The 26,957-nt window shown below is 40.9% G+C and overlaps 1 protein-coding gene across 1 annotated transcript in view; it reads left to right on the top strand.

Moving 5' to 3' along the window:
• LOC145390699 (sodium-dependent multivitamin transporter-like) overlaps window positions 1–26,957 on the top strand; it is a 40,812-nt gene that overhangs the window by 7,688 nt on the left and 6,167 nt on the right. Inside the window, exon 2 of the mRNA XM_080265491.1 lies at window positions 5,915–6,048. Coding sequence (XP_080121617.1) covers window positions 5,915–6,048 — 134 coding nt within the window. The remainder of the gene's footprint in view (window positions 1–5,914; window positions 6,049–26,957) is intronic.

Genomic DNA, 26,957 nt, shown 5'->3' with positions numbered 1-26,957 from the left:
TGACAAAGACTTTGCAATGATAGCTGCACCTCTTCACAAGTTGTTGGGGGAAAGGCAGAAGTTTGCATGGACAGCAGAAAGCCTTTGACGAACTGAAGCATGCATTGGCAAGCTCTCCAGTATTGCCATACCCAGACCAGAATCAGCCATTTATCTTGGACTATGACACTAGTGACCATGGTATTGGTGGAGTCCTGTCACAGAAGAAGGATGACAAGGAGTATGTGGCTGCGTATTACAGTAAGAAGCTCAGCCCACAGGAGTGGAACAACTGTGTGACCCGTAAGGAGCTCTTGGCAATGATGAAGAGCCTTGATTTCTTCTATCCCTACCTGTATGGGTAAAACTTCATCATCAGGATGGACCATGCAGGACTCAAGTGGCTGAAAATGCTAAAGAATCTGGAGGGATAACTGGCTGGCTGGCTCGGGAAGCTAGACCAGCACAATTATGAGGTGCAACACCATCCTGGACGGGTACATGGCAATGCTGACAGCCTGAGTCGTCGGCCTTGTGATCTGGAGTGCCGGTAGTGTAGTAAAAAGGAAGATCATGGTAAGAAATCCAGCACTGCAATAACAGGCTCCGTGTCTGATGAAGACCTGAAGAGGATGCAGATGGAGGATGCAGATTTACGACCAGTGCTGGAGTGGCTGCAGTGCAGTACAGTGCGGCCATCTTGGGAAGAAGTTTCCAGGTTAAGCCCTGCAACCAAGAGCTATTGGATTCAGTGGGACCTTCTTCGTTTGACCAACTCACTACTGGAGCATCAATGGGAGACAGCCGATGACCTCAGCAAGTATTGGCAAGTGGTGGTTCTGAAGATCTTGAGGTGTTAGATCCTGAATGAGTCCCATAACCAGATCACTAGTGGGCACCTGGGAGTGAAGAAAACTCTAAGCCGGCTGCGACAGAGGTTCTACTGAATTGGCATGCGTCAGGATGTTGAAGAGTGGCGTCACACCTGTGATGTGTGCTGTGCCAAGAAGGGACCCAAGAAACATGGTTGCACCCCTTCCCAGCTGTACCAAGTGGGTGCACCAATGGAAAGAGTTGCAGTGGACATTGCTGGACCTTTGCCACTCATTGAGAGAGGAAAACAGTATATATGTGTCACCATAGACTACTTCACAAAGTGGCCAGAAGCCTATGCTAACCCTGATTAAGAGGCTGCGACTGTTGCTCAGATGTTGGTTGATCAGTTTTTCTGTCGTTTTGGAATGCCACAAGAGTTACATTCAGACCAGGGTAGAAACCTCGAGTTTGCTGTGTTTCGTGAATGCTGCAAGTTACTGGGGATCAGGAAGACCAGGACGACCCCACTAAGGCCACAGTCAGATGGGATGGTGGAGAAATTCAACTGGACCCTGGGACAAGACCTGGCCAATTATTGCATTGATGGACAAACAGACTGGGACCAGAAATTACCTGCTTTGCTGATGGCATATCGGTCTGCATCCCATGAGTCTACTGGCTACATTCCTGCAAAACTGATGTTAGGCCATGAATTACGTTTACCCATCAACTTGTTAATGGGATGACCACCTCCTGAAGAGCTGCCTACTGACATCACCAGCTACGCAAAGCACCTTCAGGAAAGACTAGCTGAGGTACATCATCAAGTGTAAGGAGCCCTCAAGTTTTCAGGAGGTGATGAAGTGCAAGTATTATGCCAAGACAAGTGAGGTGAGCTTCAAGGATGGTGACCAAGTTTGGTTATATAATCCTCAACGTAAGAAGGGACAGTCACCGAAGCTGCAAAGCCCATTGAACGGGCCTTACACAGTGTTGGACCGCCTATCAGACGTAACAGATCGGATTTGGGAAGGCAGGAAGTCTCGCCCAAATGTGGTACACGTGAATCGTCTGTGGCAGTACCACTGGCCAGGACAGTACAGCTGGGACGTCTTCGAGGAATTGCGCTCACCCAAGGATGTTGTGGAGGACCAAGGAGCTGAAGTGCAAGAGGATAGTGACAGTTTCCCAAGACAAGAAGCGAATCAAGACGAGGACCAAGATCTTGGAGGAATGGACTGTGCGGAGGAGCAAGGACATCGTCAGCAACGGCATAGAAGACCTGATAAGTTGAAGGATTATTTTGTGTATAGTTAGATGTTTAACTAGGATTAAGGTTTTTGTTTGTGTATACTGTGTAGTTTACTCGGGACGACAAAAAACTAGGGAGGGGATAGTGTTAAGAAGCGAGATTGCCAGTCAGGTAGTCCAGAAGTATCGCGATGTTCCCAATGTTTACAGTAGTTCCGGTATCGGTACGAGTCAGTTGCCAGTTTGCCTACTGTTGGTGAACGTAGTTATTTCGTAAGTTGTACATTAATTTGTGTGCTCTTTTTCTTTATAATGTTTTATTTTAGTGATTGCTCGTTTAAATTATGTAATTTAAGTTCGTATGGTAAATGATTTAGGGTGTTATGTAATGTAAGACAGCATTGGAATGTTTTGGTTGTCTCTGAATTGGCAACTGTTGTTTTCGTAGAATGTAGACGTTTCTAGAACAATGCAAGCTTATATAAGTATGGATAAGAGACCAGAACGAGTTCAGTTGGTTTTCAGTTCAGTTTGAGTGAAGTTCAGTCGGTTTTGGTTCAGTTTGAGTGTAGTGCTGTTAGGGAAGTTTGTGAAGAGTTGCTGGCAAGCATTAAGTGTAATTACTGTCAGTGGAGCTTATTTTCGGTACTTGTGAAAACAGTAAAATGTTTATTGAAGTTTGTATATCATCAGAATTTGTAATAACGGTGAAGTGTTGTCAAGCATTAAGCGTAACTGCAGTTAGTGAAGTTGGTATAACTCCAGTGTTTGTGAGAACAGTGAAGTTGGAAAGAATTAAAGTGGAATTACTTGGAAAATAAAGACAGTGAACATTAAGGAGCCGGTGTTTATTTTCGCCTCAACTGATCACGTGCACTGTACACCTAAAGGCTGACCATAGGAAGAACAAGTCACTGGGCAACATCCTTCCTGTACTGTATTACTGCTGTTGGAGCCTGTGGCAGTGTGGGGTGGGGACGTAGCAATGTTAATAATGTGGCTGAATTTTGTAGGGCTCTGTGAAACACTAAAACTATCACATGAAAAGAGTGTGTGTATCCTGGATATTGGTGATATGAATATTCGTTTTATATGGTGATGATGATGATACCAGTATTTGTTCATGTTTGATATTCCAGATTGGGAAAACATTATTCCTGAAGAATATGAATTCCTCAAGTACCACAGTGCTTTGTCCTGAGATCATCACTTCCCCCAGTTCTTAACAGGGTTACAGAGAAATGCATGATCAATGAGGAAAGTATGAAAAAAAAAAATGTACAACTTAGTTACAACTTCGTTAGTATCTCCACGTTTTCAAGGCATATTGTACACATATCAAATACTAGTCCGTGCAAAAATGAAAGCATTGGTAATGACCAACTCGTATACGATAGTTTCACAAGTTTCACTTGAAATAATGCCACATGCAACTATGCTACTATTTGTGAAGTTTCAGTCGGTATTGGAAAAAATTACGCAGTGTTAAAGGTCATCGCTGTCTGGCCACTAACATATGCACATTGCTAATCAAAATGCTTCTGGAAAACGTAGAGATTTAGTTTTCTACAACTTCACCACATTCACACATTGCCCAAACAAGGAAATGAACTGCTTTGTTCCCTATTCTGTGTAATATCTATAATGATTTTGTAAAAGTTATTTTTGTGTTAGATTCCTCCCCTTCACACCCCCCCCCCCAAAAAAAAAAAGTGGGAAAATGAATAGTCTAATAAACTCTGGAGTGCAGTGGTCAGAATACATGAATCAAATGGTAACGATAATTCTATGAATTGAAAGGAGTTTTAACTCGATCGTTTTCATAAAGAAAAAGAAATTCGACATATCGTTCGTTTGTTCGTTTAAAGTTTTCTGCACCAATAGTGCAGGCCGGGCCATACAGTGACCTGAGCAGTATATTTTGGGCTGACTTAAAAAATAGTAAGAGGGAAGACAGGGCCTAGGGACTGCCCAGCACACACACTGTCTTCTGGCTGGCTTTGTGGTGTGTGTGTGTGTGTGTGTGTGTTGACATATAATGAAATGATGTTGGAAATACATCTATGACTGGAAAGTTATCTGTGACTAGGTGAAGATCTTGATATCCATGTTAAAGTGTTTATTATTATATGGTGGTGTATGTGATGTTTATGATAATGTGGTATTACGGTCTTCCTCACTAATTTCAACATGAATTTACATTTTTTATCATCTTATATGCTGTGAAGAAAGAGTACAATGATAATGTTGCTCATATAAATCTGGAATATGTACCAGTAGTTGAGGAACAACGGAGGGTTGGGAAGAGATGAGGTCCAACTGCTATAGCGGCCTTCATTATAAAAGGGTTATGAAGAGCTGTTCAGTATGGTGACCAGAGTCCCGCTTTTAGGCGGGACAGTCCCTCTTTTTGAACGTCTGTCCCGATGTTTTAATTGTGACTAGAATGTCCTGCTTTTTGAGCAAATTTTCTTAAATGTCCCGCTTTTACAAAATCACTATTGCATTAGGCAAAACATGACCTTCTTTTATGAATTTAGGATGAATTTGAAAAAGGCATAATCGTAACCAAATGAAATACCTAATTGTTAATATAAAATCTGTAATACTCACTAGCTGGTAACTTGGTCGGCCCATTCACTGTACCGTACGGTATGTTCGGAGTTATATATATATATATATATATATATATATATATATATATATATATATATATATATATACACACACTCCCGGCCGCGCGCGCGCGATAGTGTCCCGCTTTTAGCTCCAGTAAATCTGGTCACCTTATGCTCAGGAGCTATTGGCTTGGATAATCTTTCTTACTGCGTTCATATTTTAAATATTTTTCTGTTGTTCTTGGTGTCATAGACGGTTTTATATTGCTACTGTCAAAGTGCTTTATTCAGCTGCTACTCGTTCCTATATCATTGCCGCCTTCTTTTTTTTCTGATTGGTTAATCGTTTACCGTTTCATTGCCATGGACACACTTGGGCATTTTATTCAGATTAGTTCACTGACAATTTTATTTTGAGGAGGGAATTTCCAGCTATCCAAATTATATTTGAAGTAGTTTTCAGTAATCCACCCGTGACTATACAGTAATTCCCCTTTGCTGAAGAGAGTCGATGCAGTAACTTCAGTAAAAGGGTTCTGTTCTGTGACGTTTTTATGATGTTCTTAGCATTGGCCTGTGATTTTAATTTTGTTACTGCTAGACACTTTTATTTAACTTACAAAAAGTAATTTTTTATTTCGTTTAAGGGCGGAATCATCTTCGTCTCTCTGACTGGTGAGTTGTTGGTATCGTAATTTATGCTTGTTGCAGCCTAACTTTTTTTTTTTTAACTATAATTTGTTGCAGTTTACCTTTTTTTTAAACTAAAATTACTTGTCATCTTAGTGAATGTCTCCCCATTAACCCATCAGCACTGTATCATATATATGTTGTTCATCTCCATAAACTAAAATTTTTCCACACAGGAACAAGAATACTACAGGATCTTTTTACTTCACATTTTTATACAAACTGGAAGTTATGCACCATATGTTTTATTTATACATCCATTATTTTAACTACATAAAACAAATGTATAACAATACTGGTGCTGCCTATTTAGCCCACACACACACACACACACACACACACACACACACACACAGTATGCGTGTTTAACTGCATAGTTAAATATTATGATGACAATAATATCATTACCGAGTCTTAACCTTCCCCTAACCTCCCAGTAATCTCATACCACCCAGCCCCTCTTCATCCACATATTAATAATCACAGCTTCATCAGGAGGCGTAGTAGTGTTTCATCTAACACAGTGAAACTTTGTTTAACACTATTCATCTCCCCACCAGGCTACCCAGCAGAGGTGTATTACTATGGGACTCAAGCAACCACATTGCTGTTGGGAGTAACTCTGGGTGTGCTCTTTGTTATCAAGCTCTCTCTGCCTGTATTCTACAATTTGGGCATCGTTTCATTGAATGAGGTGGGAACTTGAAGAGCATCATCATAATAACCACAATCACCAACATCAACAATACCACTATCATCATCACCATCAACTCATCATGATAGCAATCAAAAATCTGTTTTCTACACTTAAATGCGGTAAATATAATCCAGAAGTCATGATAGTAATGTAGACTACCTTTTGAAATCCGCCGAACATCTAAAGATTTGGAATTTTTTACTCCACTTCAAGGGGAAATTGGTTCACACTAAAAAAAATCTAGAACAACCCATGTATTTGCTGCTGGACAGTTATTACATACATGTTACAAATAAATGGAAGGGATTTAGGGGAGGGGGCAAGGAGTGGTGGACAACCTCTTTCCATTTCTGTCAGAGGCTCATTGACTCCATGCAGTCCTGTAATCCATCCTGTGAGCTGACAACTTCCAAAGTGTCGCTAACTTCATTCAGTTATGTTTTTTTTAGTGATATGTATAAAATGTACAGTTTATTGGTGGTCCATGTACCCAGAGTTTCTAGGAGGCTTCAAAGGGCATTTTAAAACACAAGAGAAACATGAGAGAGTCCAAGTCCTGTAATGTGACAAAATAGGCTAGTGAGTTGTGTTGGGCAGTGGCCTGGCTGACAAAGGACAGTCGGCACCTCAACAAATCAGTAACGAGTAAAATGGGCGTTTATAGGCCAGGTCATAATGATATGGAATTGTTTATGCTGACTGCCAAGGGGTGCCACCTCTGTCATGAGCGTCTTCATATATACTTCATCCATTCATTCCTATCTTTTGCCAGTTGTTGCCTTACCATTCATGGACACAGCATTCAGCTTTTTGTTTAATAGATTTTTCTTGCCCCACATCTGTCACGAATCTGAGTGCTTGTCCTATCTAGGTAATGAAACGCACATATGTTCCTTAAGCTCATCAGTACAGTGGTATGGTTTGATTTTATACATGTTACCTCTAGACGATATTCTTCAGTTTAAGAAATATGTTTTGACGTGGAGGGGTTTATAGAGCCTTCGTTAACGTTTTTCCTACGAATTTTACCTCATAAGGCCTCGGCAGAACAAATTGCAGACCACTATAATATTATTTAGTTCACAAGATTTTAACAGGGTTTCATGACAGTGTAACAGAAGTCTTGACGGCAACTGTAAATTTTCATTAATTTCTTGCTTCTTTGTAAAGAAGCCTCAGACCTGGACTGACCAAAAGGTGACGACTAAGGACCGAACAAAGGACATGGTACGAATACCTACATTGAATGTAAGGGGTGCAAATGATGAGGTGAAAGAAAGAGAGTTGTCCAGGTGCTTGAGGGTGCGAAAATGGATGTATGTAGATTAATTGAAACTAAATGGAGAGGTGTAAGTGGAGAGAGTGGGAGTGTGGATGGTGCACATGCGAGGAAGGGGGTGAGAATGAGAGGGCAAAAGAAGGAGTGTGTATTGTTGTAACAGATGGAAGGAGAATATAAGAGAGTATGGATCAGTTGGCTCAAGGATTGTGTGGGTAAGACTGAAAGTTGGACAACAAAATGTGGGCGATTGTGTGCATGTATGCATCAATGCAAGATCGTACAAGCAGAGTGAAAGAAGAGTCCTGGACAGATGTCGAAGCATGCATGGAAAAGTTTGAAAGGAATGAGAGAGTGTTTTTGATTGGAAATATGAATGGAACACGAGGGAATGTGAAGGTGAATGGAGTAGCTGGTGAGTGGGGTGTGCCTGCAGAGATGGCTCAGAATGGCAGTGCTTTAGTGAACATTTGTGCTGGGAGGGGGTTGGTGATAGTTAATACCTTCTTCAGGCACCAAATGATCCATAGGTATACGTGGCGAGTGATGGGAAGGGTGGGTGGTGAAATGAATGAACGGAAGGCAATGATTGATTATGTGTGTATGGATGAAAGGATGAGAAAGTGTGTAATCGATGCAACTGAGTATAGAGGATGGGGGCGTAGACTTTCGGACCACCACTTGGTTGTGGTCAGAAAGTCCAAATCAAGTAGAGAAATAGAAGAAGGGAAGGACAGGAGGAAGTTCATACAAGGAAGGTGGAAATGTTACAAGAGGATGGAAAGAAGGCAGAATATAAGAGGGAAGTGGAGGAACCATTGGGTATATATGGATTGGAGCAGATGGGAGACGTGGAAGGTGTGTGCAAGATATTCACTGACAAAATCTGTGCAGCATGTGAGGTGGTGTGTGGGGTTTAGAGAAGACGAAAGAGAGCACAGGGAACAGCATGGTGGAATGAGAGGAGTGAGAGGCTGTGGCACAAAAAAAGAAAGCATATAGGGAGTGAATGAGAAACAGGGGCGTGGAAGAAGTTGAGAGACGGAAGAGAGAGTTACATGTAGAGGGGAAGAGAGGGGTGACAAGATTAGTAAGAGAGAGTAAGAAGAGAGTGGGTGAGGAATTTGGAAGGAATTTGAGTGTAAACTGGAGGGAATGTAAGAAAATGTTCTGGACAGAGGTAATGAGAGTTAGGCATTGTGCCAAAGGAGTTAGTTGGAGAATGAAAGATAAAAATGGTAGATTACTAGTGAAGAAGGGAGAAAAGGTGAGCAGATGGAGAGAACACTTTAAAGAATTTTTGAACATAAAGAATGAATGTAATGCAAGTATAAGTGGCTGGGGAATGGCTGGGAGAAGGAGGGAAGTGAGAAAAGACTAAGAACTCAGTAGATTGAAAGTTGTGGAAGCAATGAAGAAAGTTAAAATGGCGAAAGCCTCAGGAACTGATGGAGTGTGTGGTGAAATGCTGAAGCACGGGGGAGAGATAGTAGCAGAATGGACGTGGAAGATGTGCAGATTGGCCTGGGAGGAAGGCAGAGTCCTGGAGGATTGGAGGTCAAGTATAATCATTCCCCTGTGCAAAGGAAAAAGTGAAAAAGAAGTGTGTGGTAATCAGAGGAGCATTTGTCTCCTTAGTGTAATTGGGAAAGTATATGGTAGGATACTTAGCGACAGAGTTAGGAAAATAACGGAGGAATTAGTTGGAAAAGAACAGGGAGGTTTTAGGAAGGGAGGAGGTTGTGTTGATCAGATATTCATTCTTAGATCTTTGGTGGAAAGGTTTCTAGAGAAGGGAAAGAAGTTGTATGCAGCCTGCATGGATTTGGAGAAAGCATATGGCAGGGTGGATAAACAAGGATTGTGGAAAGCATTAAGAATATATGGAGTAGATGGGAAATTGTTGAAGGCCGTGAAGAGTATGTATGAGGATGCTAAGGCTGCAGAGCGTGTGTATAGTGAACTGAATGAATTTTCCTATTTGAAGGTTGGATTGAAATAAGGATGTGTCACGTCTCCATGGTTATATGGATGGGGTTATAAAAGAGATACAAGGTAGGGCAATGAATGTTGGAGCAGCCTAGTGAGAGAGGGCAGTGTTTAGAAACTCCCTGTACTGTTGTTTGCAGATGTTACTGTGCTGTTAAGACGAAGGAGAGCTGCAAGGCTTGGTGGATGAGTTTGGGAGAGTGCGTAAGATTTGGAATCTAATGGTAAATGTATGGAGGAGTAAAGTTATGGTCTTCGACAGAAGTGAAGGCAATGAATATACATTGAGGTTGGATGAGGAGGAAATGGAAAATGTGAGTGCAGTTAAGTACTTGGGTACTGTGATGAGTAAGGATTGAAGTTTAGAGGATGAAGTGCTTGAAAGGGTACAACTAGGAAGAAAGGTTGCTGGTTCCTTGAAAGCAGTGATAAGAAACAGAGAAGTGAACATGGAAGTAAAAATGCTACTACATGACAGTATTGTGATATCAACTCTAACGTAGGGAAGTGAAGCTTGGACGTTGTTGGAGGGACAGAAGTCGAGATTGAGTGCAGTGGAAATGAGTTACTTGGGAGGAGCATGTGGAGTCGCATGAAGAGACAGACTGACAAATAAGGAAGTGAAGGAACATTGTAGTGTGGATGTGGATGTGATAGGAAGTGTTAGGAGAAACACACTGAGGTGGTTTGGCCATGTGTAGAGGATGGAGAGTGAGAGATTGACGAGGAGAGTGTATGTGAGTACAAAGGAGTACATAGGAAAGCAAAGTGCAACAGACCTTATGGTCCTTTCAAGGCTGTTTGTTACAGAGTAGACTATGACTACGAGATCTAACTTTACGTGCTGAAGGATAAGGACAGTAAAGCAAGAAGGCTCCCCCCACCTCCAAACCCTCCAGTTAAAACTGATAAGAAAAAGTGAGAAATACCACCCAGCAGCATGGAAAACTGACATGGAATTTTCATAGGAAAGACTGAAATGGAAATGTTACTTTCTACAGTATAATACTTTATCTACAAGCTACATGTATGAATAACCTGAAAGAGAAAGTAGTAAAGTAAAATGAATGATCAAATAATAAATAACGCATGACAACATGTATGGGTACGATGAGTCAACGGGGCGTCTGCGGACACAGCATGGAAATTGCACAGTGCACAGTGTGGATGTTCATGAGTGGTACGGCAGCCATGACTGGCGCTATAAAGGTAGGCAGTAGCCAATCAGGCTCCAGTTCCGTTCATTCCACTAAGACTAGGAGCTTTCCCATGTGGGACAAGCACACAAGGCACCTTCTGAAGCAGTGATCCCTGGCACGTTAAAAAAATCCCGATGGTGGTCACATAACTAACAGGGACCCTCAGTGATCCTCAGCCCATCACAGGTCGAAAGTATGAGTAGTGGCAGTTAACTCGGAGCTATCTGTGCATATGCTAGTGTGTGCATATACTAAATTTGCATTCATAAATTGATCCAGGTTCTAAAAAATAAAAAAAATAAAATTATACATACACAAGTGTTTTATTCAGGAGTAAACATATTAAGCTGGGGGTTAGTCGACAAATACTTATCGAGGCGAACTTTAAAGGTCAGTACTGTATTAGAATTTACTACATTGGAGGGCAATTTATTCCATACATTTACAACTCTATTGAAAAAGAAATGCTTAGCTTCATGTGACTGGAATCGTTTGCCAATTATTTTAGACCCATTGCCTCTAGTATAAATCGAGTGATGTGAAGTATTTATCAACAGCCATGTTATCATGTCCTTTGAATATTTTGAATACTTGAATTAGATCTCCTTGTAACTTTCGTTTAGTTAGAGTAAATAGTCAGGGCTTCTAAACCTTCCTTGTACCGTTTATTTCTCAATCTAGGTATCATCTTTGTCATCCTTTGCTGCACTCTTTCAAGCTTTTCCATATCCTTTTTATGTTACAGTGACCAAAACTGAACGCAATACTCCAAGTGCGGAAGTACTAAGGAATTATACAAAGTGAGGACAATATTATCGGATTTATATTCTACCTATGAATCCAATCAATATATTGGCTTTTTTCACAGTTTCTGTGCATTGTTTCAAATTGTTTGTTATTATAACTCCTAAGTCTTTCTCATGGTTGACCCTTTCAAGTTAGACATTATTCAAGCTCTTACTTTATTACTGCCAATGTTTAGCACTTTGCATTTTTTAATATTGAGATCCATTTGCCAGACTTGGGCCCAGTTAAACAGTCGATCAAAATCTCTCTGAATTGCCTGTCTTTGCAGTATCTGCTCTGTTACCTATTTTAGTATCGTCAACAAATTTTGAAATTTTACAACATAATCCTTCATCAATATCATAGAAATATATTAAGAAAAGAATAAGACCTAACAATGAACCCTGTGGCACTCCACGTGTAACATTTATTCCAGTTTGACTCTTTTCCGTTCATTATAACTCTGCTTTCATCCGGTGAGCCAATCTTCAACCCACCCAAGGACCCTGCCGCTGAAACCATGTGCCTGTAGCTTTTGAAGGAGTCTTTTTTGTGGAACTTTGTCAAAAGCCTTTTGAAAATCAAGGTAAACAACATCAAATGATTTAGTGTCGTCATACATGCTCAGTATATATTGAAAAAGTCCAGCAAATTCGTGAGGCAAGAGCAATTATTGCGAAAACCATGTTGAGAATCTTTGATGAGATTGTTTGATTCTAAGTGTTTCACAAACTTGTCTCTGATAATAGTTTCAAGCAATTTGCAAATAACCAATGATAAACTAATTGGGTGGTAGTTTTCTGGCTGTGCTCTGTTGCGTTTTTTTTTAATATTGGGGTTACGTTAGTAAGTTTCCATTTATGTGGCACCTTACTGGTCTTAAGTGATAAGTTAAAAAGTTCAGATAAAGGCTTTGATATTTCATTCTGTAATTCCTCCAAAACACGTGGAGATACTTTGTCCGGTCCCGGTGTTTTACTATCTTTTAATTTGCTAATTGCAAGTAGTATGTTGCGATCACTAATTGTAATGTCAGTGATTATGCTGTCCTCTTCTATAGGAGTGGGAGATACTGCAGGAATCGTATGTATATTTTCTGTTGTAAATACTGACGCAAAGTAAGTATTAAGAATTTTCGCCATCATAGTTTCATCATCAGTGTGCTCACCGTTATCTGTGATTAAGGGACCGATTGTCGGAGTTATTACCTTTTTTCTTCTTATGTAACTGAAAAATTCTTTGGGATTTGTTTTACTGATACTTGCAATATGTGCCTCAAGGTTTTTCTTTCTGCATTTAATTAATTTTTTGGCTGCCCGTCGAAGGGCATCGTATTTATTTTTATCACTTTGACTCTTTCTGGAATTATACTTTTTATATGCAAGATTTTTTGCTTCCAGACAATGTTTAATGTCAGAGTTCCACCATTTGGGTTTAGACCTTTTGGTAGGCCTTCTGTTGTGCATTGTAATACATAACCTGACAGCACTGTTGAGAGTTTCTGTAAAATAATTCCACACGTCATTGATATCTAATGTTTCAGCAACAGGATGCCAGTTACCTGCGCCAACAGTTGACTTTAATTTCTTAAAATTTGCCCTCTTAAAGTCAGGCACTTTCTCGCAACTGGCCCTGACCTTGACCTCGTAGATTTTAATGTTAAATGTAACTGTGCAATGATCACGTGTACTAAATTCTTCTCCTACAATAGCATTACTCACTACATTTTCTGGTGTGGCTAAGACAAGATCTAGGATGTTAGCTCCACATGTCGAATAATTTACAAATTAATACAAAGAAGTTTCCTGCAAGTTAGTATATAGGTCTAACTCTGTGTATGAAGATAGCACTTCTCCCCATTTTGGAACTGGTAAATTAAAATCACCAAATATTACAGTGCTTTGCACACAAGATATTTCGGCAATTTGATTGTAGATTTCATTATCAATGTTGAGTGGCTGACTGGGTGGACGGTATATTAACCCAAGTGTGACTTTATGAGAAGATTCATTTCTAAGCTGAATATTAATAGCGTCAATGTTTTCAATAATTGGCCTGGTAATTATGACCGGATGAAATCCTGATTTAATATATAACAACACACCGCCCCTGCTCGATTCTTCCTTTCACTACAGAAAATGTGATAGCCTGGTAAATTAAACTCTGCTAGAAAATCTTTGGTCAGTAATTAGCCACGATTCTATTATACCAATTACGTCATAATCTTCAGTAAAGAAGGGCCTCTAAAAATAAAAATTTATTACGTAGACTACTCGCATTTACAAGCAGAGCTTTAATGTGTGTTCCTTTCCGATGTGTGAAGCTTCCATTATATTGATTCATCAGATCGTATGACATCTGCGTTTGCCTCCCTTGATTCTTGTTTTTTCTCCAGAAAAAAACTTACGGCATCACTAAGCAAACGACCGAGACGGGCAGAACCAATGACATTCAAGTGTAATCCATCATTCGCAAATAGTGTTGGCTGCTCATAAAACTGATTCCATGTGTCGATGAACTCAACCCCTTCCTGCAGGCAAAGCGACCTGACCCTATTATTTATATTAAATGCTTTACTGAAGAAGGCATTCCCTGTACCAATCCTTGGGAGTATTCCTGAAATTAAGATGTTGTTAGTTTTCTCCTTGTAGTGAAGTGGAGGGGGGGAGAGGGAGGGGGAGGCCAAGGATGAGATGGAGAGGTGGAGTGGAGAGGTACATGAGAGAGGGGGGTATGAGCTGGGAGCAGGGCAATGAAATGACGGGGGACAGGGCTACATGGAGGCGATGTGGCCGCCCCTTACGGGATTAAGGCGTCTGGCAATAGAGCAATAGATAGATAGAATCTGTAATGAATAGATAACCGTGAATAGTGTTCTTATTCCAAGTATTTTAAATATGCAAGTGAGTTGTAGAGAGGCCTGTGTAAAACTTATTATTGTTAGATTAATGACCATTGCAGGGCAAGGACAGCATTTTACCTGTTACTTATGGACGATTTAATCCAACTTATGAAAGACACTTTGAACTTCAAAGGTTAGATACGTCCTTCATTAACTCTTTCACTACAAGATGTCCTCCCTGACTCTATTGCGCTGGGTTATAGACAGGTAGATAAGTGACTTACCTTCCAGTACCTGTAATTACGATTACAAAGGCGTTAGTTTAGAATAGTCTACTCTGGTATAGATAAGATTGTTATAATTAGGGTATGGCAGGTTATCTATCTATAGCCCGACGCCCTAATCCCACAAAGGGTGGCCGCAGACAAAACGCCTCCAAGTCGCTCTGTCACCCACCATTTGACTACCCTCCCCCCAACTCACTCCCCCTCCCTCATATACCTCTCAACTCCATCCCTCCACCTCATCCTCGGTCTGCCTCTCCCTCTCCCTCCCTCCACCTCACCTACATACATCCTCTTAGTCAATCTTTCATTCTCCATTCTTTTCACATGTCCAAACCACCTCAGTGTATTTCTCTAAATCTTCTCAACCACATCCACATCCACCCCACAGCGTTCCTTCACTTCTTCATTCGTCAACCTGTCCCTCCACGTCACTCCACATGCTCCTCTCAAGTAACTCATTTCCACTGCTCTCACTCTTGACTTGTTCCCCTCTTGCAAGGTCCATGCCTCGCTTCCATACGTCAGGGTAGGGATCACAATACTATCATGCAGTGACTTCTTAACTTCCATACTCACCTCCCTATCCCTCATCACTGCTTTCAGTGTACCAACAACCTTCCTTCCCTGCTGTACCCTTTCACGCACTTCATCCCCCAAAGTTCCATCCTTACTCATCACACTACCCAAGTACTTGAATGCACTCACATTCTCCGTATCCTCACCATCCAGCCTCACTGCACACTCTGTGACTTCATTCCTCTCAAACACCATAACTTTACTTTTGTTTACATTAACTTTCAGATTCTTCTTCTTACACACTGTCCCAAATTCATTTACCAAACCTTGCAACTCCCATTCATCTTCACTCAACAATACTGTATCATCAGCAAACAGCAACACCGGAAGCTTCCAAATCTCACCCTTATTCATTAGAGCCACCCCCACATCCACTGCCCTACCCTGCACCTCCTTTACAACCCCATCCATGTATATATTAAACAGCCATGGAGACATCACACAACCCTGTTTCAGTTCCACATTGAGATCAAAGAACTCATCCAGCTCACCATCCACTCGCACCGTAACCCTAGCTCCCTCGTACATACTCTTCACAGCACCCAACAATTTCCCCTCCACTCCATATATTCTTAATACCTTCCACATACCTTGCCTATCTATTCTATCATAAGCTTTCTCTAAGTCCATGAAGGCAGCATACACTTTCCTTCCCTTCTCTAGATACTTCTCCACTAAACATCTTAGAACAAATATCTGATCTACACACCCTTTTCCCTTCCTAAATCCCCCTTCTTCTTCTCCAACTAGCTCCTCTGTCATATGCCTAACCCTATCAACGAGTATTCTACCATATATTTTACCAGTCACACTAAGTAGGCAAATACCCCTATGGTTACCACATACTTCTCTCTTTCCTTTTCCTTTGTATAAAGGAACAATTATACCTGATTTCCAGTCCTCTGGAACCCTTCCCTCTTCCCAAGCCAATCTACACAACTTCCATATCCACTCCACAACAATCTCACCCCCATACCTAAGCCTTTCACCACACACTTCATCAATTCCTGGGGCCTTTCCCAACTTAATATTCTTCATCGTTTCCACTACTTCTGCCCGACTGATCTCTTCCTCCCTCCTCTCATCTCTTCTTCTCCCAGCCATTCCCCAACCGCTTATACTCGCACTGCTCTCACTCTCCACATTCAACAAATCCTCAAAGTGCTCCTTCCATCTCCTCAGTTTCTCTCTCTTCTCCACCAACAATCTATTATTCCTATCCTTCACTCCCCTACTATTTCCCCTTTCACACTGCCTTACTTTCTTTACCTCCTTCCAAAACAATTTCTTACTCTCCCTCCATTTCACACTTAGATTCCTCCCAAACTCCTCATCCACTTTCTTTTTACTCTCCTTCACCAGTCTCTTAACCTCCCTTCTCCTGCTCACATATACCTCTCTCTTCTCTGTCTCATCTTCTCCCCTACCTCTACTCGCTAACCATTCACTATATGCCTTCTTCTTTTGTTCCACAGCTCGTTTCACCTCATCATTCCACCATGCTGTCCCTTGCACACCCTTGCATCTCCTCACTCCACAAACTGCCTCACACGCTGCGCCTATCTCTTCCGTGAATATCTTACATACGTCTTCCACCCCTTCCATCTGCTCTAGCTCATACCTTCCCAGTCTTTCTTCCACTATGCTCATATACTCTGTCATTTTCTCAATATCTTGCAATTTCTCCACTCTTCTCACAGGAGTTCCTTCCTCCTGTCTTCCCCTTCCTCTCCTCAACCACTTTCTTTGCAGCTCTACCTTGGCCACCACTAATTGATGGTCCAAGACTCCATTCCCCCACCCTCTCCACACTCTTGCATCCAACACTTGTCTTCTCATTCGCTCATCCACACACACGTAGTCTATCATTGCCTTTCGTTCAACAAGTTCACCATCCATCCTCCTCATTACTCTCCATGTACACCGGTGGATCATCTTATGCTGAAAGTAGGTGTTGGCCATTGCCAACCCCTTACAAGGACAGATGTCCACCTGTTATGAGTCCATATTATATTTACAAATCATAATAGATAGATAGATAAATAGACAGATAGACAGCTCTATGCGAGCCTGGGAATGGGAAATGATCTTGCAAGTTGAACTGAGGAAAAGCTGATGACAGATTAGGAAGTATCAATGTCAGGAGATGATGCAGTTAGTCAGGGCAACAGCAGGAGAACAAAGCCTAGTGACATACACATATACTCACACACAGGTTTCTGGAACTTTCCAACCACAGTGTAACACACATGACACGACCCCCGTTTCACCAGAATTTAGGAAAGAGAGCTCAGAAGGAGACAGGCCATACAACAGGCAGGTAATAGGGAGAAAGGCTTAGCAACTTAGAAGAGAGAGAGCGAGACAGGGAGGTAGCTAGCGGGACTCTACTTATACTCACTCGTGTGTGAGAGACTTGTTAATATTTCTAAGACAAATAAAAATAGTCCCATACTATTCTTTACCTCTCCTGTCATTGCATGACAAATAGGAACCAAGATTATCTACTTACAAACAACTCAAGTATAACAACCGCTCGTCCACAAGTCTAATAGATAACTTCTCTACAAGTAACTACAAAGTCTTTTTGTGACATTTGGTAGCAGCGAACGTATACGAACCTCGTCTACGAATCTACAGTGAATTCCTACAAAATATCAAGATTGAAAAAAAAAAAAAACCTCTCACAACCAACAACTCACAACCAGCTCCTGACAGTATTCTCTCCAACCAGCCCCCTCCATCTCCCCGATCATCATGCTGATGTAGAGGTGAAGAGGTCACAGGACGCCTTGCAAGTAGTTTAACAAAATATTGATACAAACAATCTTGAAATTTCTATGACGAACCAACGAACTACAACCATCTACAATCAACTACAAGTAACAACTCTACGAGTCGTCTGTATAATCTTCTACATGCACCTACAAGTAGCGGCAGTCTTCATCCTACAACGAGTAAATCACAAGAAAAAAGGACTGAGAATACATCAAGAAAAAACAAAACAAAACAAACAAACGAAGAGTGAGATACGACTCACAACTCATAACCACCAGACCTCACCCTCCTCTCTCTGCTACATCCACCCAACCTCCACCGCTGACGCAGGAGTGAAGAGGTCAAGACGACAAAGCAAATACCAAGTCCATATTCACAACCCATCTTACTCATCTTCACTCAAGTTACTCATCGCTACTCATTTACTCACCACAGCTACCAGTGTGGGAAGTCGACGTCACCATATGTGTACTGAGACAACGACAAGCCGTGTGTCTGACACCCCACAACACGTCAATCAACCCGTGAAGAACAACGCTATCACCACGTGCAACACCACTCACACCATTTCCACCACGGTAAAAATAAGTGAGTTACACAGTTACTTCATTCATACGATACACAGTGATAGGCAACACATTTTGCACAAACATTTAAAACCTGCTGTATAATTACAACTTAAATACATACACCTACTTCAGTTATCTTTATAATTCAATCATTAAATACTTGCACCAATAATAAATATTCTACACTGTATATATTCATTTATTTATTATAGCAATTATTTACTACCAACGAGTGTTACCATTTATACCTACATAAAATACGTGTTTCATACATACAGCTATACATTATTACATCTACAAAGTGATAAAGAAAATATACCATTACAGTTACTCAGTGAGCGATTAAAAGAACTGTATTAAACATTTATTAATTAAAGCTACCTTGTGGAAACAGATAAATTAAGTTACAAGGAAAACCAGAAAAAAAAAAAATGGCCAACACAAATGACGTTAGCAAGAATGAACATCTTCAACACAATCGTGAAGACAAAGGTTTCCACACAGTGCTGACACATACGTTGCCCACGATAGGTACAAGTGAACAACAAGTCAGTGTATATAGTTAATACTGTATATAGTGTATATATATATATATATATATATATATATATATATATATATATATATATATATATATATATATATATATATATATATATATATATATATATATATATTAACAAGACGTAACTTTTATGTAACTTTAACTACAATTATGTAACTACAAACAATATGTAACAATTATGTAACAGTTGCATTAACAAGATGTAACTTTTATGTAACTTTAACTACAATTTGGTAACTACAAACAATATGTAACAATTATGTAACAGTTGCATTAACAAGATGTAACTTTTATGTAACTTTAACTACAATTATAAGGCCAACACAATTATGTAACAGTTGCATTAACAAAATGTAACTACAATTATAAGGCCAACACAATTATGCATTACCACAATATTATGTTACAATTATGTATTACTACAATGTTACTACAATGTAACAATTACAATACAATTATGTAATCATTCACAATGTTACAATTATGTATTACCACAATGTTAGTACAATATTATAAGTCATACAACTATACCACAATTCTGTATTACCAGTATCATCATACAAGTTAGGTGAAATATTAGACATTACTAAAGGGATAACTCAATATGTAATGTATAACCTAGCAGTATTACCATTGCACAGTTATATGCGTATGTCTGTCATACATACACAACTTACAAAATGTCATACAACAACCATTGCATTTATTCAAATATGTATACAACTTGTTTAAAATGTAATATTACTGGATAATTGCTATTTACTATGAATGTTATATGTATACAATATTATAATCAATATTATGTACTACTAGATTAGCATATGTCAATGATAATTGCTGTCGGAGGACCTTCAGCGGCGTGGGCCGGGCAATGTTATGAGTCCATATTATATTTACAAATCATAATGGATAGATAGATAAATAGACAGATAGACAGCTCTATGCGAGCCTGGGAATGGGAAATGATCTTGCAAGTTAAACTGAGGAAAAGCTGGCGACAGATTAGGAAGTAGCAATGTCAGGAGATGATGCAGTTAGTTTGTCAGCGAAACAGCAGGAGAACAAAGCCTAGTGACATACACATATACTCACACACAGGTTTCTGGAACTTTCCAACCACAGTGTAACACACATGACACGACCCCTGTTTCACCAGAATTTAGGAAAGAGAGCTCAGAAGGAGACAGGCCATACAACAGGCAGGTAGTAGGGAGAAAGGCTTAGCAACTTGGAAGAGAGAGAGAGAGAGAGAGCGAGACTGGGTGGTAGCTAGCGGGACTCTACTTATACTCACTCGTGTGTGAGAGACTTGTTAATATTTCCAAGACAAATAAAAATAGTCCCATACTATTCTTTACCTCTCCTGTCATTGCATGACAAATGGGAACCAAGATTATCTACTTACAAACAACTCAAGTATAACAACCGCTCATCCACAAGTCTAATAGATAACTTCTCTACAAGTAACTACAAAGTCTTTTTGTGACACACCAAAGCACTTCCATTCCCATCTACGTCAGCTGGCACACCCCACTGACCAACCACTCCATCCACTTGTACATTCCCAACTTTGCCATTCATGTCTCCAATCAACAGCACTCTCTCGCTCCTCTCAAACTTGTCCATACACGCTTCTACACTCGCCCAAAACTTATCCTTCACTCTTGCCACTCGATCCTCTGTCGGGGCATACACACATACAATCGCCCATGCTTGTATACCTACTTTCATCCTCACCCATACAATCCTTGCACCCACTGTTCCATACTCTCTTATATTCTCCTTCCACTTCTTGCTTATCATCAGACATACTCCCTCTCTTGCCCTCTCATTTTCATTGACTCCGGCACATATACCTAAACCATATTCCCATTCTCTCACCCTTTCACCATTCCAATTAGTTTCAGTCAATCCACATATATCCACTTTTGCATCCTGAAGCACCTGAACAATCTCTCTCTCTTTCACTTCATCATTCACTCCTCTCACATTCCACGTTCCCACCCTAAAAATGTTCTTCGTCCGTTCCTTAGTCGTCAACGTATGGTTCGTCCGGGTCCGAGGGGCTTTGTTCGCTTTTTTAGTTAGTTGTTTTTACGGGGTGGGGCACTAACCCACCACCAACCCTTTTAGTCGCCTCGTACAACAAGCAGGGATACTGGGGGAGTATTCTTGAAACCCCCCTACCCCCAGGGATACTGGCAGGTTAAGTTGGGGAAAGTTAGAACCATTTTCACTTCTAGGTTAGACTCGATACGGTTTGTTCTAGGAAGATTAGGTTAGGTTATTTTAAGTCAGTTGTATTGCAAATTGTATGTGTCATTATGCTATTTACCATCAGTTTTTCACATGGTACAACTACATCAATATATTGTGAATGTACAAAGACTTCGGAATAACTAAGACCCTAAGTTAGTGCGGAATGTAGAAGAGTTCTAACTAAACTAGTCCTGGAGTTATTATTCAAACCCTTCAACAGAATGACGCATAGGCTATTTATAATACTATTTCCAAAAGATTATTATTATTATTATTATTGTTATTATCCGTCCACGCACCGGATGGGCTCGGGGACGGGTATTGTTTTCGCTCGGTTTGTCTGTTTGCTTGTCTGTTCGTTAACAACTTTACGCGCAAACTACTGGTACGATATTGGCTAAAATATACAGAGATGATGTGCTATAACCTGATCACCTGATTAAATATTGGCCCAAAATGGGCCAAGGCCCACGCAGTAGGCCGAAAAATGTTTTTAAAAAAGAAGATAAATATTCTTTTTTTCGCCATTACTCTTTTCATTTTCATCATATAGACATGAAACCAAAGCCTAAAGGTGCATCTTTCAAATTTGCACCCTGTAACATGCCTCATTACATCACGGGAATCACCCACCAAATTAGCGGTAGGGAGGTTAATGTCAGGTGGGTTGTACCTAAAAATTCAAATGGGCATAAAATCGTCAATTTTCACCCGATGTACTCCAAATTTGATATGTGACATCTTTGACTAGATATCCTATTGCGTGTATATGTCAGCACCAAAATGACTGCCGGGGACGGGTTTGCTGTGCCTTGGCACCCCCTCGTAGTATTATTATTACTGGAACTATTACTGTTGTTGTTGTTGTTGTTGTTATTGTTGTTGTTATTATTATTATTATTATTATTATTATTATTCATCCACCCATCCATCATCCAATCCTACATTGCTCCATGAGGAGCGTAGGAGCCCGGGGCTAGGCAGTTGGTCCCGACATTTAAGATGAGAGTGAACAGCCTCACTCATCCCTGAGTGGCATTACATGAGCAATGAACCCCAACAACCCTCTGGATATAAACCTTCACCGGCTATATCCGATTGGAGCGCAATAATTACCCACTAAACCACCAGGCGCCAATATTTGGTTATATGGTTACCATCCAGCATATTAAATGGTTTTCTGGTGTACAGGACCCCATTTGGCTTGTCACTCAGTGTAGAGTCACCCACGGGCAGAAGGAAGAGGAAAGAATAAAGGAAAGAAAGACAGAAGAGGGAGTGTAAAGTCACCCATAGGCAAAAGGACTAGGAAAGAATGAAGGAAGGAAAAAAGACAGAAGAGCATGGAAAAAAAGAAGGATGAAGGTGAGGAAAGGGCAGACATCCAAGAGCAGCATTACAGCGATTGAGTGGATGGTAAGCGCCCCCCACCTACCACAAATTATTATTATTATTTTTTTTTGTGGTAGGGGGGGGGGCTCACCATCCACTCACTCGATGTAGTGCTGCTACGGGTGTCTGCCCTCTCCTCTCCTCCATCCTTCTTACCTTCCATCCTCTTCTGTCTTATTTTCCTTCATTCTTTCCTCTGCCTTCTGCCTACGGGTGACTTTACATTCCCTTTTCTGTCTTTCTTTCCTTCATTCTCTCCTCTTCCTTCTGCCCGTGGTTGACTCTACACTCAGTGACAAGCCAAATAGTTTCCTGTACACCAGGAAACCATTTACGATGCTGAGTGGTAACCATATAACTAAATTTTTGCGCCTGGTGCTTTAGTGGGCAATTATGGTGCCCCAATCGGATTGAACCGGTGAAGGTTTATGTCCATGGGTGGTTGGGATTTATTCCTTAAGCAATGCTACTCAGGGATGAATGAGGCTGGTCACTCTCATCTTAAATGTCAGGACCAACTTGCCTAGCCCCGGGCTTCTAAGCTTCTCATGGGGCAACAGAGGATTCGATGATAGATGGATGGATGGATTATTATTATTATTTTTATTCCTATCATCACCATCATCATCATCATCATCATTATTATTATTATTATTATTATTATTATTACAATTGTTGTTATATAGACTAGGTAACGTTGTTCCAGTTAGGAGAATAATATAAGTTCTGCTTCATTTTTCCAGTTCGTAAATTTTCCTTTAATGTGAATAAAATTGGCTGAATGTGGCAAAATATATATAATCATTAACTGCCGTCTGGGAGTGAAAGGTTTAGGTGTGTGTGTGTGTGTGTGTGTGAGTGTGTGTGTGTGTGTGTGTGTGTGTGTGTGTGTGTGTGTGTGTGTGTTCGTGTGTGTGTGTTCGTGTGTGTGTGTTCGTGTGTGTCTGTGTGTGTGCGTGTGTGTGTGCAAGCACAGTGAGAGAAAAGTTCTGGACAAATATGGAAGCATGAATGGAAAAGTTTGAAAGGAATGAGAGAATGTTTTTGATTGGAGATATGAATAGAAAAGCAGGGGGTGTGAAGGTGGAAGGAGTGGTTGGTGAGTGGGGTATGCCTGAAGAGATGGATGAGAATGGCAGTGCTTTAGTGGACATTTGTGCCGGGAAGGGGTTGTTGACAGCTAATACCCTCTTCAGGCACAATATGATCCATAGGTATACGTGGCGAGTGATGAGAAGGGTGGGTGGTGAACTGAATGAACGGAAGGCAATGATTGATTGATTGATTGTGTGTGTGTGTGTGTGTGTGTGTGTGTGTGTGTGTGTGTGTGTGTGTGTGTGTGTGTGTGTGTGTGTGTGTGTGTGTGTGTGTGTGTGTGTGTGTGGATCGAAGGATGAGAAGGTGTGTATAGAGGTTGAGGGAGTGGACTTTCTGACCAGCACTTGGTGGTGGTCAGAATCAGAGTCCAAATGGAATGGAGAATTAGAAGAAAGGAAGGATAGGAGGAAGTAGTTCTTACAAGGAGGGTGGAAAAGTTACAAGAGGATGGAAAAAGGGCAGAATATATGAGGGCAGTGGAGGAGCGATTGGGTAAATATGGATTGGAGCGGATGGGGGACGTAGAAGGTGGATGCAAGATATTCACTGAAGAAATCTGTGCGGCATCTGAGGTGGTGTGTGAAGTGAAGAGAAGACGAAAGGGGGTTGTTCAGGGAACAGCATGGTGGAATGAAGAGGTGACAGAGGCTGTGGCACAAAAGAAGAAAGCATATAGTGATTGGATGAGAAACATTGGCATGGAAGAAGTTGAGAGACGGAAGAGAGAGTTATATGTACGGAGGAAGAGAGGGGTGAAAAGTTTAGAGTAAGAAGAGAGTGGATGAGGAATATGGAAGGAACTTAAGTGTAAAGTGGAGGGAACGTAAGAAAATGTTCTGGAAAGAGGTAAAGAGAGTTAGACAGGGTGCAATAAAAATGGTAGATTACAGTAATATAGGAGAAGGGAGAAAAAGTGAGCAGACGGAGAGAACACTTTAATGAATTGTTGAACACAGAGAATGAAAGGGATGCAAGTATAAGTGGCTGGGGAATGGCTGGGAGAAATAGGGATGTGAGAAGAGAGGAAGAAAGCAGTAGGATGGAAGTTGTGGAAGCAATGAAGATTTAAAATGGGGAAAGCCCAACGAATTGATGGAGTGTGTGGTGAAATGCTGAAGCATGGAGAAGAGACAGTAATAAAATGGATGTAGAAGATGTGCAGATTGGCCTAGGAGGAAGGCAGAGTCCCGGAGGATTGGAAGTCAGGTATAATTATTCCCATGTACAAAGGAAAACGGAAAAGAGAAGTATGTGGTGAACAGAGGAGCATTTGTCTTCTTAGTATAATAGGAAAAGTATATGACAGGATACTTCTTCACAGAGTTAGAGAAATAACAGAGGAATTAGTTGGAAAAGAACAGGGAGGTTTTAGGAAGGGAAGAGGTTGTGTAGATCAGATATTCATTCATAGATCTTTAGTGGAAAAGTTTCTAGAAAAGGGAAAGAAGCTGTATGCAGCCTTCATGGATTTGGAGAAAGCATATGACAGGGTGGATAGACAAGGACTGTGGAAGGTAGAATGCATGGCGCATATGACAGGGTGGATAGCCAAGGATTGTGGAAAGTATTAAGAATATATGGAGTAGATGGGAAGTTACTGAAGGCCGTGAAGAGTATGTATGAGGGTGCTAAGGCTACAGTGCGTGTGGACAGTGCACTGGGTGAATTTTTCTATTTGATAGATCGAAACAAGGATATGTCATGTCTCCATGGTTGTTCAATCTGTATTTGAATGGGGTTAAAAAAAAGAGATAAATTGTAGGGCAGTGGATGTTGGAGTAGCCCTAGTGAGAGATGGCAATATTTGGAAACTTCCAGTACTGTTGTTTGCAGATGATACTGTGTTATTGTTATGTGAAGATGAAGGGGAGCTGCAAGGCTTGATGAATGAGTTTGGGAGAGTGTGTAAGAAACTGAATCTAAAGGTGAATTGTAGGGAAGAGCAAAGTTATGGTCTTCGACAGAATAGAAGTCAGTGAATGTACAGTGAGGCTGGATGAGGAGGAAATGGAAAATGTGAGTGCGTTTAAGTACTTGGGTACTGTGATGAGTAACTATGGAAATTTAGAAGGTGAAGTGCTTGAAAGGGTAAAACAGGGACGAAAGGTTACTGGCTCCTTGAGAGCAGTGATAAGAAACAGGGAAATGAGCATGGAAGTGAAAAAGCTACTATATGACAGTATTGTGATACCAACTCTAACGTATCGAAATGAAGCTTGGACCTTGCTGGAGGAACAGAAGCCAAGAGTGAGAGCAGTGGAAATGAGTTATTTGGGAGGAGCATGTGGCGTCACGTGGTGAGACAGAATGGTAAATGAGGAAGTGAAGGAGCGATGTGGTGTGGATGTGGATGTGATAGGAAGCGTTAGGAGAAACACATTGAGGTGGTTTGGCCATGTGGAGAGAATGGAGAGTGAGAGACTGACAAGGACAGTGTATGTGAGGTGGACGGGGAGAAGAGGGAGGGGGAGGCCATGGATGAGATGGAGGGATGGAGTTCGGATGTATATGAAAGAGGGGTGTGAGCTGGGAGCAGGGAAATGAAATGGAGGGAGACAGGGCGACATGGAGACGATTTGTTTGTGGCCATCCCTTAAGGGATTATGGCGTCTTGCAATAAATATATATATATATATATATATATATATATATATATATATATATATATATATATATATATATATATATATATATATATATATACTGTATATATAGTGTGTGTGTGTGTGTGTGTGTGCTTGTGCATGTGACGCTTGGCCCGCGTGCCCACCTGATGTTGTAGATACGAGTGGAAAAATGGGGAATGTCAGGGTATATGAGATGATTAGTGAGTGATGTGCACGTACTGAAGTAGTGCTTTGGTGGATATTTGTACAGGAAACGGCTTGTGAACAGCCAATACCTTCTTTAGACACAAAATGATCCACGGATATACATGGCGAGTAACAATGGGTGGGTGGTGAGGTGAATGAATGTAAGGCAAAGATTGATTTGGTGTGTGTGCGTAAACGAATGCGAAGATCTTTGTTGGACACTAGAGTGCATAGAGGTTGGGGGAGTGGACTGTCTGATCACTAAATAGCAGTGTCCAGGCGAGAGGTGCAAAAGCGCTGGGTGAACAGAGGTAGAGAAAGACAGGAGGAAGCAGTTCCTGCGAAGTCAGTAGAAAGGCTACAGGAGGATTCTAAAAATGGCAGGATTCAAGAGAGAAATAGAGGACTAACTAGGTATACATGTTTTGAAGCAGACAGGGGAAGGCAATTGTAAGACAATCACAGAAGAAATTC

Source organism: Coenobita brevimanus, chromosome 15 (assembly GCF_032717465.1).
Source record: "Coenobita brevimanus isolate Jiangsu-jjx chromosome 15, ASM3271746v2, whole genome shotgun sequence".
In the NCBI taxonomy this organism is placed as follows: domain Eukaryota; kingdom Metazoa; phylum Arthropoda; class Malacostraca; order Decapoda; family Coenobitidae; genus Coenobita; species Coenobita brevimanus.
The sequence above is the reverse complement of the archived record's forward strand: the minus strand, read 5'-3'. Positions and strand labels throughout refer to the sequence as shown.